The sequence below is a fragment of the Ranitomeya imitator genome, chromosome 5, assembly GCF_032444005.1.
Source record: "Ranitomeya imitator isolate aRanImi1 chromosome 5, aRanImi1.pri, whole genome shotgun sequence".
Taxonomy (NCBI): Eukaryota; Metazoa; Chordata; class Amphibia; order Anura; family Dendrobatidae; genus Ranitomeya; species Ranitomeya imitator.
The window spans coordinates 544,996,580-545,010,078 of NC_091286.1; the positions used below are offsets into that span (position 1 = coordinate 544,996,580).

General features: G+C 43.9%; 1 protein-coding gene across 1 annotated transcript in view; it reads right to left on the reverse strand.

The window, feature by feature from the left end:
* The window catches only part of HLTF (helicase like transcription factor), a 178,774-nt gene that overhangs the window by 96,063 nt on the left and 69,212 nt on the right, over positions 1–13,499 (reverse strand). The window contains exons 5-7 of the mRNA XM_069727608.1: positions 11,991–12,052; positions 7,688–7,762; positions 127–318 (exon numbers count right to left, since the gene is read on the reverse strand). Of these exons, the coding sequence (XP_069583709.1) occupies positions 127–318; positions 7,688–7,762; positions 11,991–12,052 (329 nt within the window). The remainder of the gene's footprint in view (positions 1–126; positions 319–7,687; positions 7,763–11,990; positions 12,053–13,499) is intronic.

Sequence of the window (13,499 nt, forward strand, 5' to 3'; positions counted from 1 at the left end):
ATCTATTTAAATAAAAAAAAAAAAAAAAAAAGTTTGTATAATAACAGCAATATTTAGGCTGCACATTACTAATAAAATTATGTGTTACTAGTCATACTAATCAAAACTAAAGAATATCATACATACCAGGCCCATGTCATCTGCCAAAATCCCTCCTCTGACACTTTCAGGTCTTTCTTTCTCAGCAAAGTTTGTAAGAGTGTTGTAGTATAGGCTGCTTCTCTGCTCCCAAAAAGGCGGCAGCTCTTTATTGTTCTCTCGTGAAACCATCCATGCCAAAGCCTGCTTCTGATGTGGAAGCAACACAGTTTGTACGGCCTATACAGAAAAGAAAAGCGATTTTATTACGATGCCGAAAGTGGCATTGTGTCAGCTTTCTTACATTTACTTCTCTTATGCCTTAAAGATAATACACTACATTCTATAGAAAACAAGACACTTTTTGGAAGGACAAAAAAAATGCCCAAGCCTTATATTCCAAATTCGGAGTGCCTGACATCGCCAGACGCCCCTGAACCTTACAGTGATCATAAAGTGAGAAGCATTAACATATCACTTTACCTAAACAGCCCCCAGTAAAATTTAGATTGTACATGCAGTTTCTCAATTAATGTCTCCAATACCCGAGACAACAGAAGAAAAAAATAACTTTTAATGTTGTGGTTGGCATAGGAAAACTAACTAGGGAACAATTTCTTTACTAAAAGCAGTCTGGTTGTACAGGCTGCAGTCACGATCCTTCGGACATGATGGACATCCTCCGGACTCACTGCGTCTTCTCTTCTGTGCCCAGCAACAATATCATGCACGGGCGCAAAGCCAGCAAACACAGACAACATTTACTGCCTTGAAAGCTCTTACAATTACAGATATCAAACAACACAAAACCCAGAAATGAGATACACAGGTTGAATCTGTCAGCAGCAAGCGAACCCTTCCATCGTGACCCTTGCCGTGGAGGCCAGCAATAGTCATGTTACCCTACAATTTGCATGCCCATTTTGGATTATAGCACAAGATCATGGGATAATTTCTGCAAATCAATAAAATTCAACCACCCAGCGACAGGAAACAAGCGCCAGCTGAGAGTGCTACAAGCAAATTCAAGACTGAGGGCAAGTGAAGTGCAAGATCCGTACAATTATTTCCTAGGCCTCATTCAGACGTCCATGAATAACATACGTGTTCTGGGTTTTCATGGGTAAAACATGTATACACTGTATTCTATTGTGCTATTTACATGTCAGTGATCTTTTTCAATACCAATTTATTTGCAAAAATAAACAAGGAGGAATGACCCAAGTCATGGATTGAAATTACCCATAAAAGTCTTTGGGTCCATTAAAAAAAACCACACATACAGCACAGGGTCGGCATTCATGTGCGGACCATTTAAAAAAAAAAAAAAAAAAGCAGAACTAGCAAACAGTAAATGGGATATGGGTGCCAAGTCTTCCAGGCATATCATTATATAGAGGATTGGCCTATGCCTGTCTATAGGCATATATAGTGGCTGGTATAGTGTAATGGTTAAGTGCACAGCCTATGACATGAGAGACTGGGGTTCAAATTATTTCTTGGAAATAATATTCCAGTAGTGGTCCTTGGGCAAGACTACTAACACTATAGTGCCTACATCAATAAACATGAGAGAGTGTCACGAACAAAGAGTCACGACGGCTCGGACGTCGCCCGAGTTAACAAGGTCCACGTCATATATGAGGACTTGGATCTGATGAAATGCTACTATAACAGCAGACCAAATGAGAGAGGATATACAAAGCGTATGAGGAAACTCTGGATGGATACAAGACCTACATGTCCATTGACTGAAGAACAACTAGACATCTAACGTTTTAACGTCATAAAGAGAAAGCCATTATCACAATATGTGCAACCCCCTGAAAATCCAGATCCAATCCAGCCAATCATGGTGACATGAAGGGAGGTCAGCCGATCAACAAAAACAGTAAAAGAAATCAAGAACAAAAAAAAAAAAATTCTGAAGGAAAAAAAAAATTATGGAATCATAAAAAACTGCTTTTATAACAGCTTGCAGTCTCTGAGGCATGGACCTAATGAGTGTCAAGCAGGACTCTTTATCTATCTGGCTCCAACCTTCTCTGATTGCTGTTGCCAGATCAGCTTTGCAGGTTGGACCCTGGTCATGGACCATTTTCTTCAATTTCCACCAAAGATTTTCAATTGGATTGAGATCCGGACTATTTGCAGGCCATGACATTGACCTTATGTGTCTTTTTTCCAGGAATGTTTGCACAGTTTTTGCTCTATGGCAGGATGCATTATCATCTTGAAAAATGATTTCATCATCCCCAAACATCCTTTCAATTGATGGGATAAGAAAAGTGTCCAAAATATCAACGTAAACTTGTGCATTTATTGAAGATGTAATGACAGCCATCTCCCCAGTGCCTTTACCTGACATGCAGCCCCATATCATCAATGATTGTGGAAATTTGCATGTTCTCTTCAGGCAGTCATCTTTATAAATCTCATTGGAACGGCACCAAACAAAAGTTCCAGCATCATCACCTTGCCCAATACAGATTCGTGATTCACTGAATATGACTTACATCCAGTCATCCACAGTCCACGATTGCTTTTCCTTAGCCCATTGTAACCTTGTTTTTTTCTGTTTAGGTGTTAATGATGGCTTTCGTTTAGCTTTTCTGTATGTAAATCCCATTTCCTTTAGGCGAATTCTTACAGTTCAGTCACAGACATTGACTCCAGCTTCCACCCATTCGTTCCTCATTTGTTTTGTTGTGCATTTCCTGTTTTGGAGACATATTGCTTTAAGTTTTCGGTCTTGACGCTTTGATGTCTTCCTTGGTCTACCAGTATGTTTGCCTTTAACAACCTTCCCATGTTGTTTGTATTTGGTCCAGATTTTAGACACAGCTGACTGTGAACAACCAACATCTTTTGCAAGATTGCGTGATGATTTACCCTCTTTTAAGAGTTTGATAATCCTCTCCTTTGTTTCAATTGACATCTCTCGTGTTGGAGCCATGATTCATGTCAGTCCACTTGGTGCAACAGCTCTCCAAGGTGTTTTCACTCCTTTTTAGATGCAGACTAACAAGCAGATCTAATTTGATGCAGGTGTTATTTTGGGTATGAAAATTTATAGGGTGATTCCATAATTTCTTATAATAATAATAATAATTTTTATTTATATAGCGCCAACATATTCCGCAGCGCTTTACAAATTATAGAGGGGACTTGTACAGACAATAGACATTACAGCATAACAGAAATACAGTTCAAAACAGATACCAGGAGGAGTGAGGGCCCTGCTCGCAAGCTTACAAACTATGAGGAAAAGGGGAGACACGAGAGGTGGATGGTAACAATTGCTTTAGTTATTCGGACCAGCTATAGTGTAAGGCTCAGGTGTTCATGTAAAGCTGCATGAACCAGTATGTAGCAGTACAGACACAGAGGGCTAATACTGCATAAAGTGTATGAGAACATGATGCGAGGAACCTTTTTTTTTTTTTTTTTTTATTATAAATAGGCCACACAGGGATCGTTAGGTTAATGCATTGAGGCGGTAGGCCAGTCTGAACAAATGAGTTTTTAGGGTACGCTTAAAACTGTGGGGATTGGGGATTAATCGTATTAACCTAGGTAGTGCATTCCAAAGAATCGGCGCAGCACATGTAAAGTCTTGGAGACGGGAGTGGGAGGTTCTGATTATTGAGGATGCTAACCTGAGGTCATTAGCGGAGCGGAGGGCACGGGTAGGGTGGTAGACTGAGACCAGGGAGGAGATGTAGGGTGGTGCTGAGCCATGGAGTGCTTTGTGGATGAGGGTAGTAGTTTTGTACTGGATTCTGGAGTGGATGGGTAGCCAGTGTAATGACTGGCACAGGGTAGAGGCATCGGTGTAACGGTTGGTGAGGAATATGATCCTGGCTGCAGCATTCAGGACAGATTGGAGCGGGGAGAGTTTTGCAAGAGGGAGGCCGATTAGTAGAGAGTTACAATAGTCCAGACGAGAATGAATAAGTGAAACAGTCAGAGTTTTTGCAGAGTCGAAAGTAAGAAAAGGGCGAATTCTAGAAATGTTTTTGAGATGCAGGTAAGAAGAGCGAGCCAGTGATCGGATGTAGGGGGTGAATGAAAGGTCAGAATCAAGGATTACCCCAAGGCAGCGGGCATGTTGCTTTGGAGTAATGGTGGAACCGCACACGGAGATGGCAATGTCAGGCAAAGATAGGTTAGTAGAGGGAGAGAACACGAGGAGTTCAGTTTTTGACAGGTTTAGTTTCAGATAGAGGGAGGACATGATGTTAGAGACAGCGGTAAGACAATCACTGGTGTTTTCTAAAAAGGTCGGTGTGATATCAGGAGAAGAAGTGTATAATTGGGTGTCGTCAGCATAGAGATGGTACTGGAAACCAAATCTACTGATTGTTTGTCCAATAGGGGCAGTATACAACGAGAAGAGGAGGGGGCCTAGGACTGATCCTTGAGGAACCCCAACAGTAAGGGGAAGGTGAGAGGAGGAGGAACCAGCAAAACATACAGTGAAGGATCGGTCAGAGAGATAGGAGGAGAACCAGGTGAGAACGGTGTCCTTGAGGCCGATGGAGCGGAGCATAGTGAGGAGGAGCTGATGATCCACAGTGTCGAATGCTGCAGAGAGATCCAAGAGAATTAGCATGGAGTAGTGACCATTAGATTTAGCTGTTAGTAGGTCATTAGAGACTTTAGTGAGGGCAGTTTCAGTAGAGTGTAAAGAGCGGAAGCCAGATTGAAGAGGGTCGAGAAGAGAGTTATCTGAGAGATAGCGGGTAAGACGGGAGTGGACCAGGCGTACGAGGAGTTTAGAGATGAAGGGAAGATTAGAGACAGGTCTATAATTAGCGGCACAGTTTTGATCGAGGGATGGTTTTTTAAAGGGAACCTGTCACCCCGTTTTTTGAGATTGAGCTATAAATACTGTTAAATAGGGCCTGCGCTGTGTGTTCCTATAGTGTATGTAGTGTACCCCGATTCCCTATGTATGCTGAGAAATAACTTACCAAAGTCGCCGTTTTCGCCTGTCAATCAGGCTGGTCAGGTCGGGAGGGCGTGGTGACATCGGTGGTTCTTCCTCAGCTTTACGTTGGTGGCGTAGTGGTGTAGTGGTGAAGACACAGCGCGCGATCTGCGCTGTAATCCCTTGCATCGGTGGGGGCGGCCATCTTCCTGGGGCCGCGCGTGCGCAGATCGAGTGCTCTGCTGCACGGGGCTTCAGGAAAATGGCCGCGGGATGCCGCGCGTGCGCATTAGAGATCGCGGCGGCCATTTTCCCAAAGCCGAGTTTGCATCTCGGCTTTGGGAAAATGGCCGCCGCGATCTCTAATGCGCACGCGCGGCATCCCGCGGCCATTTTCCTGAAGCCCCGTGCAGCAGAGCACTCGATCTGCGCACGCGCGGCCCCAGGAAGATGGCCGCCCCCACCGATGCAAGGGATTACAGCGCAGATCGCGCGCTGTGTCTTCACCACTACACCACTACGCCACCAACGTAAAGCTGAGGAAGAACCACCGATGTCACCACGCCCTCCCGACCTGACCAGCCTGATTGACAGGCGAAAACGGCGACTTTGGTAAGTTATTTCTCAGCATACATAGGGAATCGGGGTACACTACATACACTATAGGAACACACAGCGCAGGCCCTATTTAACAGTATTTATAGCTCAATCTCAAAAAACGGGGGTGACAGGTTCCCTTTAAGTAATGGATGTATGATGGCATGCATTTCTTCCTCAGAATTGAGTGATTTCATAATTTCTTCCTCAGAATTGAGTGATTCCATAATTTTTCCCCTATGCTGGGTTAAAAAAGTAACCATTACTGACTACCACATTTTTTGTTCTTGATTTCTTTTTTAGTGTTTCTTAAAGCCAGAAAGTTGCAATGTGAAATGACTTGTTTTGTGCCATGCCCGTGATATATATATATATACACACACACACACACACACACACACACACACACACACATACATATATATACACACACACTTATCAAAAAGTGAAATTGCAGAGTGAGATCATAAAATTCTAAATATTAGTAAATAATATTGCATAGTTTGACTTCATAATTATCTCATCTTTATTTTTATATAGCGCTAACATATTCCGCAGCGCTTTACAGTTTGCACACATTATCATCACTGTCCCGTTGGGGCTCACAATCTAAATTCCCTAACAGTATGTCTTTGGAATGTGGGAGGAAACCAGAGAACCCGGAGGAAACCCACGCAAACACGGAGAGAACATATAAACTCCTTGCAGATGTTGTCCTTGGTGAGATTTGAACCCAGGACTCCAGCGCTGCAAGGCTGCTGTGCTAACCACTGCGCCACCGTGCTGCCCAATCAGTAATGATAAGTAAACTCAACACTGAGGAGTGCACATCTTACAATTAAAAATAGATAATAATTGGCAGGACACAGAAGGAAGAAATGGGGGAGAAGAGATGAAGAGCAATTCTAGTTAAACACTTACTACATAACCTACTTTTCACAACCATGTTCATTAACCCCTGAACCCCTGGAGCTTTTTTCGTTTTCGTTCCCCTTTTTCCAGAACCATAACTTTTCTATTTTTCCATCAATATGGCCATGTCAGGGAATTTTTTTTTTGCGGGACGAGTTGTACTTTTGAACAACACCATTGGTTTTACCATGTCTTGTAACAGAAAACGGGAAAAAAATTCCAAGTGCGATGAAATTGCAAAAAAAGTGCAATCCCATACTTTGATTGGCTTTTTTGCTCGGTTCACTAAATGTTAAAACTGACCTGCCATTATGATTCTCCAGGTCATTACGAGTTCATAGACACCAGACATGTCTAGGTTCTCTTTTATCTAAGTGGAAAAAAAAAAGTTCCAAGTTTGCTAAAAAAAAAAAAATTGTGATCCCCGTAGCGTCTCTATTTTTCGTGATCTCGGGTTGGCTGAGGACTTATTTTTTGCGTGTCGAGCTGACGTTTTCAATGATACCACTTTTGTCCAGATATATTCTTGTGATCACCCGTTATTGCATTTTAATGCAATATCGCCGCAACCCAAAAAAAAGTAATTTTGGCGTTTTGATTTTTTTTTTCTCGCTACGCCGTTTAGCGATCAGGTTAATCTTTTTTTTGTAATTGATAGATCGGGCGATTCTGAATGCGGCGATACCAAATATGTGTAGGTTTGAATTTTTTTTATTGTTTTATTATGATTGGGGCAAAAGGAGGGCGATTTCAACTTTTATATTTTTTGGCATGCTTCAATAGCCTTCATGGGAGGCTAGAAGCATCCACTACTCGATCGCCTCTGCTACATAGAGGTGATGCACAGATCACCCCTATGCAGCAGAATTACACATCTCTCTCTCTCAGAATTTTGTTCCTTTAAATTCAGGCAGCACCTGCTTCGACGGATCTGTAAAAAAAAAAAAAAAAGGATCCAGTGCATCAGTTTTTTACAATCAGCATAGGATCCGTCTTTTCAACAGTTTGACGGATTGTGACTGATTGTAAAAAAAAAGTTATTGTGTGAAAGAGGTCGCAGTCCATGATTAACTTTGTAATGGATAGGAGAAGCTGTACAATTTTTTGGCTTTTTCATATGAGAAACAAAAAGGGTACTAAATAGATAATTCACAAACAGAAATTCACCTTTGCAGGCTCTAATTCTTGTGTTTTGTCATCTTCTTTCAAATCTTCAAATAATTTATCAAATTCAGATTTCAACTAAAATGAAACAAGTGAAAACATAGATCAGAGAACAAGAAAACAACCTCTTTATTGATCCAGTTTACACACACACAAAAAAGGAAAAATCTGATTTCATGAAACCTAATGAAATTTTAAAAAAAATAAAGTACAATATATCCATGATAATTACGGTAGATCTATAAAATGGCAATAGAGAAACAAATAGCAGATCAGTTTCTACAAAAAAAAAAAAAGTGTTTTCTTTGCTAACTACTGTATTTTTCTGACTATTGCACTCACCAAAGTAACATCTTGCTACATGTGTGCATTTTAGTCATCAAGTGCCAAACCTTCACAACTGCTTCATTAACCAGTTCATGATTGGTCCAACCCCTCCCCTTTCTGTCCAGGCACAGTTTCAAGAATAATCGTACACGCGCTTTTAACAGCTCTAAACAATTTTCTTGTTCAGATATTCAAGTAAATTTTTGTCTTTTCTATTTTGCCAGAAATGTCACTAAGGCCCCTTTCACACATCAGATTTTTGCCGTCAGTCACAATGCAGTTGGCTCGACGGATCGGTCGCAGATTGTGAAAAACTGATGTGACGGATCCGTTTTTTGGACGGATCCGACTAGCAGATCTGGCATGCTCAGTTAAAAAAAAAAACACAGAACCCGTCGCCGGATTCCGTCATTTGACGGATCGGCACCATAGGCTTCCATTCGAGCCAACGACGGACGGCGACGGATCCGTCGCTGTCCGTTTTTTCGACGTACACAAAAAAAAAAAAACACGTTACTTTGTCAGTTGTCTCTGGACGCATCCGTCGCTAATACAAGTCTATGACAAAAAACGGATCTGTTTTTTTTTTTCAAAAATCGACAGATTGCGACTGACGACAAAAAACTGATGTCTGAAAGGGGCCTTAATGATTACATTTTCCCCTCAATATTGGAAAAATAAGACAAGAAAAATAGGAAATAGGTCTCTATTCTTCACTTTTTATTACGACCACAAAAGAGCGCAGAAAACATGTTAAGCATAAATTTAAAGAGCATCCAATGATAAAGGATAAATTATCTACAAAAAGGTAAAGTCTCTGTATAGCAGGCGTCCCCAACCCGAAGCTCGCGAGCCACATGTGGCTCGCCTACCCCTGACATGTGGCTCGCCGATGATCAGAGAAAAAAAGTCCCTAGGGAGCCGCCCCGCTGCCTGTAATACCCACCCAGGGCGGGCGTCAGCACCCGGGCAAGTGGCGGGGTCCTGAGCAGGCAGGGGCCCCCTCGCCGTCGGGGACACTGGAGCGCTATAGTGCCGGCCCCCACGAGTGTACCCCCCGCCTGCTCCGGGCCCCGGCACTTGTGATACTTACCTCTCCCGGTTCCAGCGCTGCAGCGTCTTCCATCCTCTGACTGTGACGTTCAGGTCAGAGGGCGCGATGAAGTCACCAGTGTGCGCCCTCTGCCTGAGCAGTCACAGCGCAGAGCAGGAAGACGCCGATGGCAAAGAGCCCAGAGCAGCGACGAGCAACGAGAGGTGAGTATTTCATTTTTTTTATATTTGGAGCAATATATGGGGCCAGTAATATAGGGAGCATCCTATGGGGCCAGTAATATAGGGAGCATCTTATGGGGCCAGTGATATAGGGAGCATCTTATGGGGCCAGTAATATAGGGAGCATCTTATGGGGCCAGTAATATAGGGAGCATCTTATGGGGCCAGTAATATAGGGAGCATCCTATGGGGCCAGTAATATAGGGAGCACCTTATGGGGCCAGTAATATAGGGAGCATCCTATGGGGCCAGTGATATAGGGAGCATCTTATGGGGCCAGTAATATAGGGAGCATCTTATGGGGCCAGTAATATAGGGAGCATCCTATGGGGCCAGTAATATAGGGAGCATCTTATGGGGCCAGTAATATAGGGAGCATCTTATGGGCCAGTAACATAGGGAGCATCTTATGGGGCCAGTGATATAGGGAGCATCTTATGGGGCCAGTGATATAGAGAGCATCTTAAGGGGCCAGTAATATAGGGAGCATCCTATGTGGCCAGTGATATAGGGAGCATCTTATGGGCCAGTAACATAGGGAGCATCTTATGGGGCCAGTGATATAGGGAGCATCTTATGGGGCCAGTGATATAGAGAGCATCTTAAGGGGCCAGTAATATAGGGAGCATCCTATGTGGCCAGTGATATAGGGAGCATCCTATGGGACCAGTGATATAGGGAGCATCCTATGGGGCCAGTGATATAGGGAGCATCTTATGGGCCAGTAACATAGGGAGCATCTTATGGGGCCAGTGATATAGGGAGCATCTTATGGGGCCAGTGATATAGAGAGCATCTTAAGGGGCCAGTAATATAGGGAGCATCCTATGTGGCCAGTGATATAGGGAGCATCCTATGTGGCCAGTGATATAGGGAGCATCCTATGGGGCCAGTGATATAGGGAGCATCCTATGGGGCCAGTGATATAGGGAGCATCTTATGGGGCCAGTAATATAGGGAGCATCCTATGGGGCCAGTAATATAGAGAGCATCTTATGGGGCCAATTTAATATGGAACATCTTATGGGGCCAATTTAATATGGAGCATCTTATGGGGCCAATTCTATAGGGAGCATCTTATGGGGCCAATTTAATAGGGAGCATCTTATGGGGCCAATTTAATAGGGAGCATCGTATGGGGCCAATTTAATAGGGAGCATCGTATGGGGCCAATTGTATAGAGAGTATCTTATGGGACCAATTTAATAGGAAGCATCTTATGGGGCCAATTCTATAGGGAGCATCTTATGGGGCCAATTCCATATGGAGCAGTATATGGGGCCAATAATATATGAAGCATCTTATGGGACTGTTAAAGGGTATTGACTTTTAAGATTGCTACTTCCAATAGGTGACACTAGAGTTCAATTTGCAGAACATAAATGTAAAAAAACATAAGGATAGAGTGAAAGCGAAAATCTACATGTTATTATTTGTGCCTTCTCTAGGTTTTTCTATGACTATCTGCATTGTGGCTCTCGACCAACTTTCATAGTGGAATGTGGCTCTCAAGGTAAGAAAGGTTGGGGACCCCTGCTCTATAGCATAGGTAGATTAATAAAACATAACTTTGAATTAAAGTAATATCTAATAAACCTCTTGGCTATAACATGACAAACACACATACATACATATAAAAAATCCCTAATGATAAATTGATAAACAGGACCTGGAGCTTCCTATTACACCTGAAAACCAGCCCGAAATAATAGGCATCCTGTCCTCCACATCTCTCCCCATACACCACTGGGGCCTGTCTGCATCCTGCCCTCCACATCCCTCCCCATACACCACTGGGGCCCGTCTGCATCCTGCCCTCCACATCCCCTCCCATACACCACTGGGGCCCGTCTGCATCCTGCCCTCCACATCCCTTCCCATACACCACTGGGGCCCGTCTGCATCCTGCCCTCCACATCCCTTCCCATACACCACTGGGGCCCGTCTGCATCCTGCCCTCCACATCCCTTCCCATACACCACTGGGGCCCGTCTGCATCCTGCCCTCCACATCCCTTCCCATACACCACTGGGGCCCGTCTGCATCCTGCCCTCCACATCCCTCCCCATACACCACTGGGGCCCGTCTGCATCCTGCCCTCCACATCCCTTCCCATACACCACTGGGGCCCGTCTGCATCCTGCCCTCCACATCCCTTCCCATACACCACTGGGGCCCGTCTGCATCCTGCCCTCCACATCCCTTCCCATACACCACTGGGGCCCGTCTGCATCCTGCCCTCCACATCCCTTCCCATACACCACTGGGGCCCGTCTGCATCCTGCCCTCCACATCCCTTCCCATACACCACTGGGGCCCGTCTGCATCCTGCCCTCCACATCCCTTCCCATACACCACTGGGGCCCGTCTGCATCCTGCCCTCCACATCCCTTCCCATACACCACTGGGGCCCGTCTGCATCCTGCCCTCCACATCCCTTCCCATACACCACTGGGGCCTGTCTGCATCCTGCCCTCCACATCCCTTCCCATACACCACTGGGGCCCGTCTGCATCCTGCCCTCCACATCCCTTCCCATACACCACCAAGACCGGTCTGCACATGGATGTTACCTACCAGTTATTTGTTTACCTACCTCCTGCTCAGACATATTTCCCTTGAATATATATGTGAATATATGTGAAAAGGTGATAAGTTATAATCTTGGGACAAGAGCTTTGAATGGAAAGCATGCAATACAGACCTGCTCGACTGTCATCTGCACAGCTGGAAGAGAAGCACTGAAACTGGATCCAGCAGCTTTACCTAATTAAGAAGAGAAAAAAAAGGAAACATGAAGCCATGTAAGAGACATGACGATATGTGCATTCAGACAGATCATCATACATGTAATTGACTGCAGTCCCAGTGCTGGGGTGTCATTGCTGCAGCATGAGACTGCTGGGGGGAGGTATTACTTCAACACTTATTTTTCAACACATTCCTTAGAGCAAATTTTACAAACAACCGAATCCTGTATTTTCTATAACCAGCCAGGCAAAACTCTCAGCTGGGGGCTGAAACCTTCAGCGGCATTTAACTAGCGTTCCCGGCCACGCGGCCGGAAGTGCTTGCACTGCTGACCCCCGTCACATGATCAGGGGTCAGCGGTGCATTGCCATAACAACCAGAGGTCTCATTGAGACCTCTATGGTTGTTGATGGCCGATTGCTTTGAGCGCCACCCTGTGGTTGGCGTTCAAAGTACACCTGCATTTCTGCTACATACAGGTGATCTGTACTTCACCTCTATGTAGCAGAGGCGATCGTGTAGTGCATGCTTCTAGCCTCCTATGGAGGCTATTGAAGCACAGTTACATAGTTATTAAGGTTTAAGGAAGACTATAAGTCCATCTAGTTCAACCCATAGCCTAACCTAACATGCCCTAACATGTTGATCCAGAGGAAGGCAAAAAAAAACCATGTGGCAAGAGTAAGCTCCACATTGGGGAAAAAAATTCCTTCCCGACTCCACATACCGCAATCAGACTAGTTCCCTGGATCAACGCCCTATCAAGGAATCTAGTATATATATCCTGTAACATTATACTTTTCCAGAAAGGTATCCAGTCCCCTCTGCCCAACATCATAAGGCAGAGAGTTCCATAGTCTCACTGCTCTTACAGTAAAGAATCCGCGTCTGTTATTATGCTTAAACCTTTTTTCCTCCAAACGCAGAGGATGCCCCCTTGTCCTGGTTTCAGGTCTATGATTAAAAAGATCATCAGAAAGGTCTTTGTACTGTCCCCTCATATAATTATACATTAACATAAGATCACCCCTTAGTCTTCGTTTTTCCAAACTAAATAGCCCCAAGTGTAATAACCTATCTTGGTATTGCAGACCCCCCAGTCCTAATAACCTTGGTCGCTCTTCTCTGCACCCGCTCTAGTTCAGCTATGTCTTTCTTATACACCGGAGACCAGTGCATGCCAAAATTTAAAAAAAAAAAAAGTGTTTAAAAATATAAAAAAAATAAAAAATATATAAAAGTTCAAATCGCCCCCCTTTCGCCCCCAATCAAAATAAAACAGTAAAAAAAAAAAAAATACACATATTTGGTATCGCCGCGTTTAGAATCGCCCGATCTATCAATAAAAACAAAGGATTAACCTGACCGCTAAATGGCGTAGTGAGAAAAAAAAATCAAAACGCCAAACTTACGGTTTTTTGGTCGCCGAGACATTGAATTAAAAAGCAATAACGGGCGATCA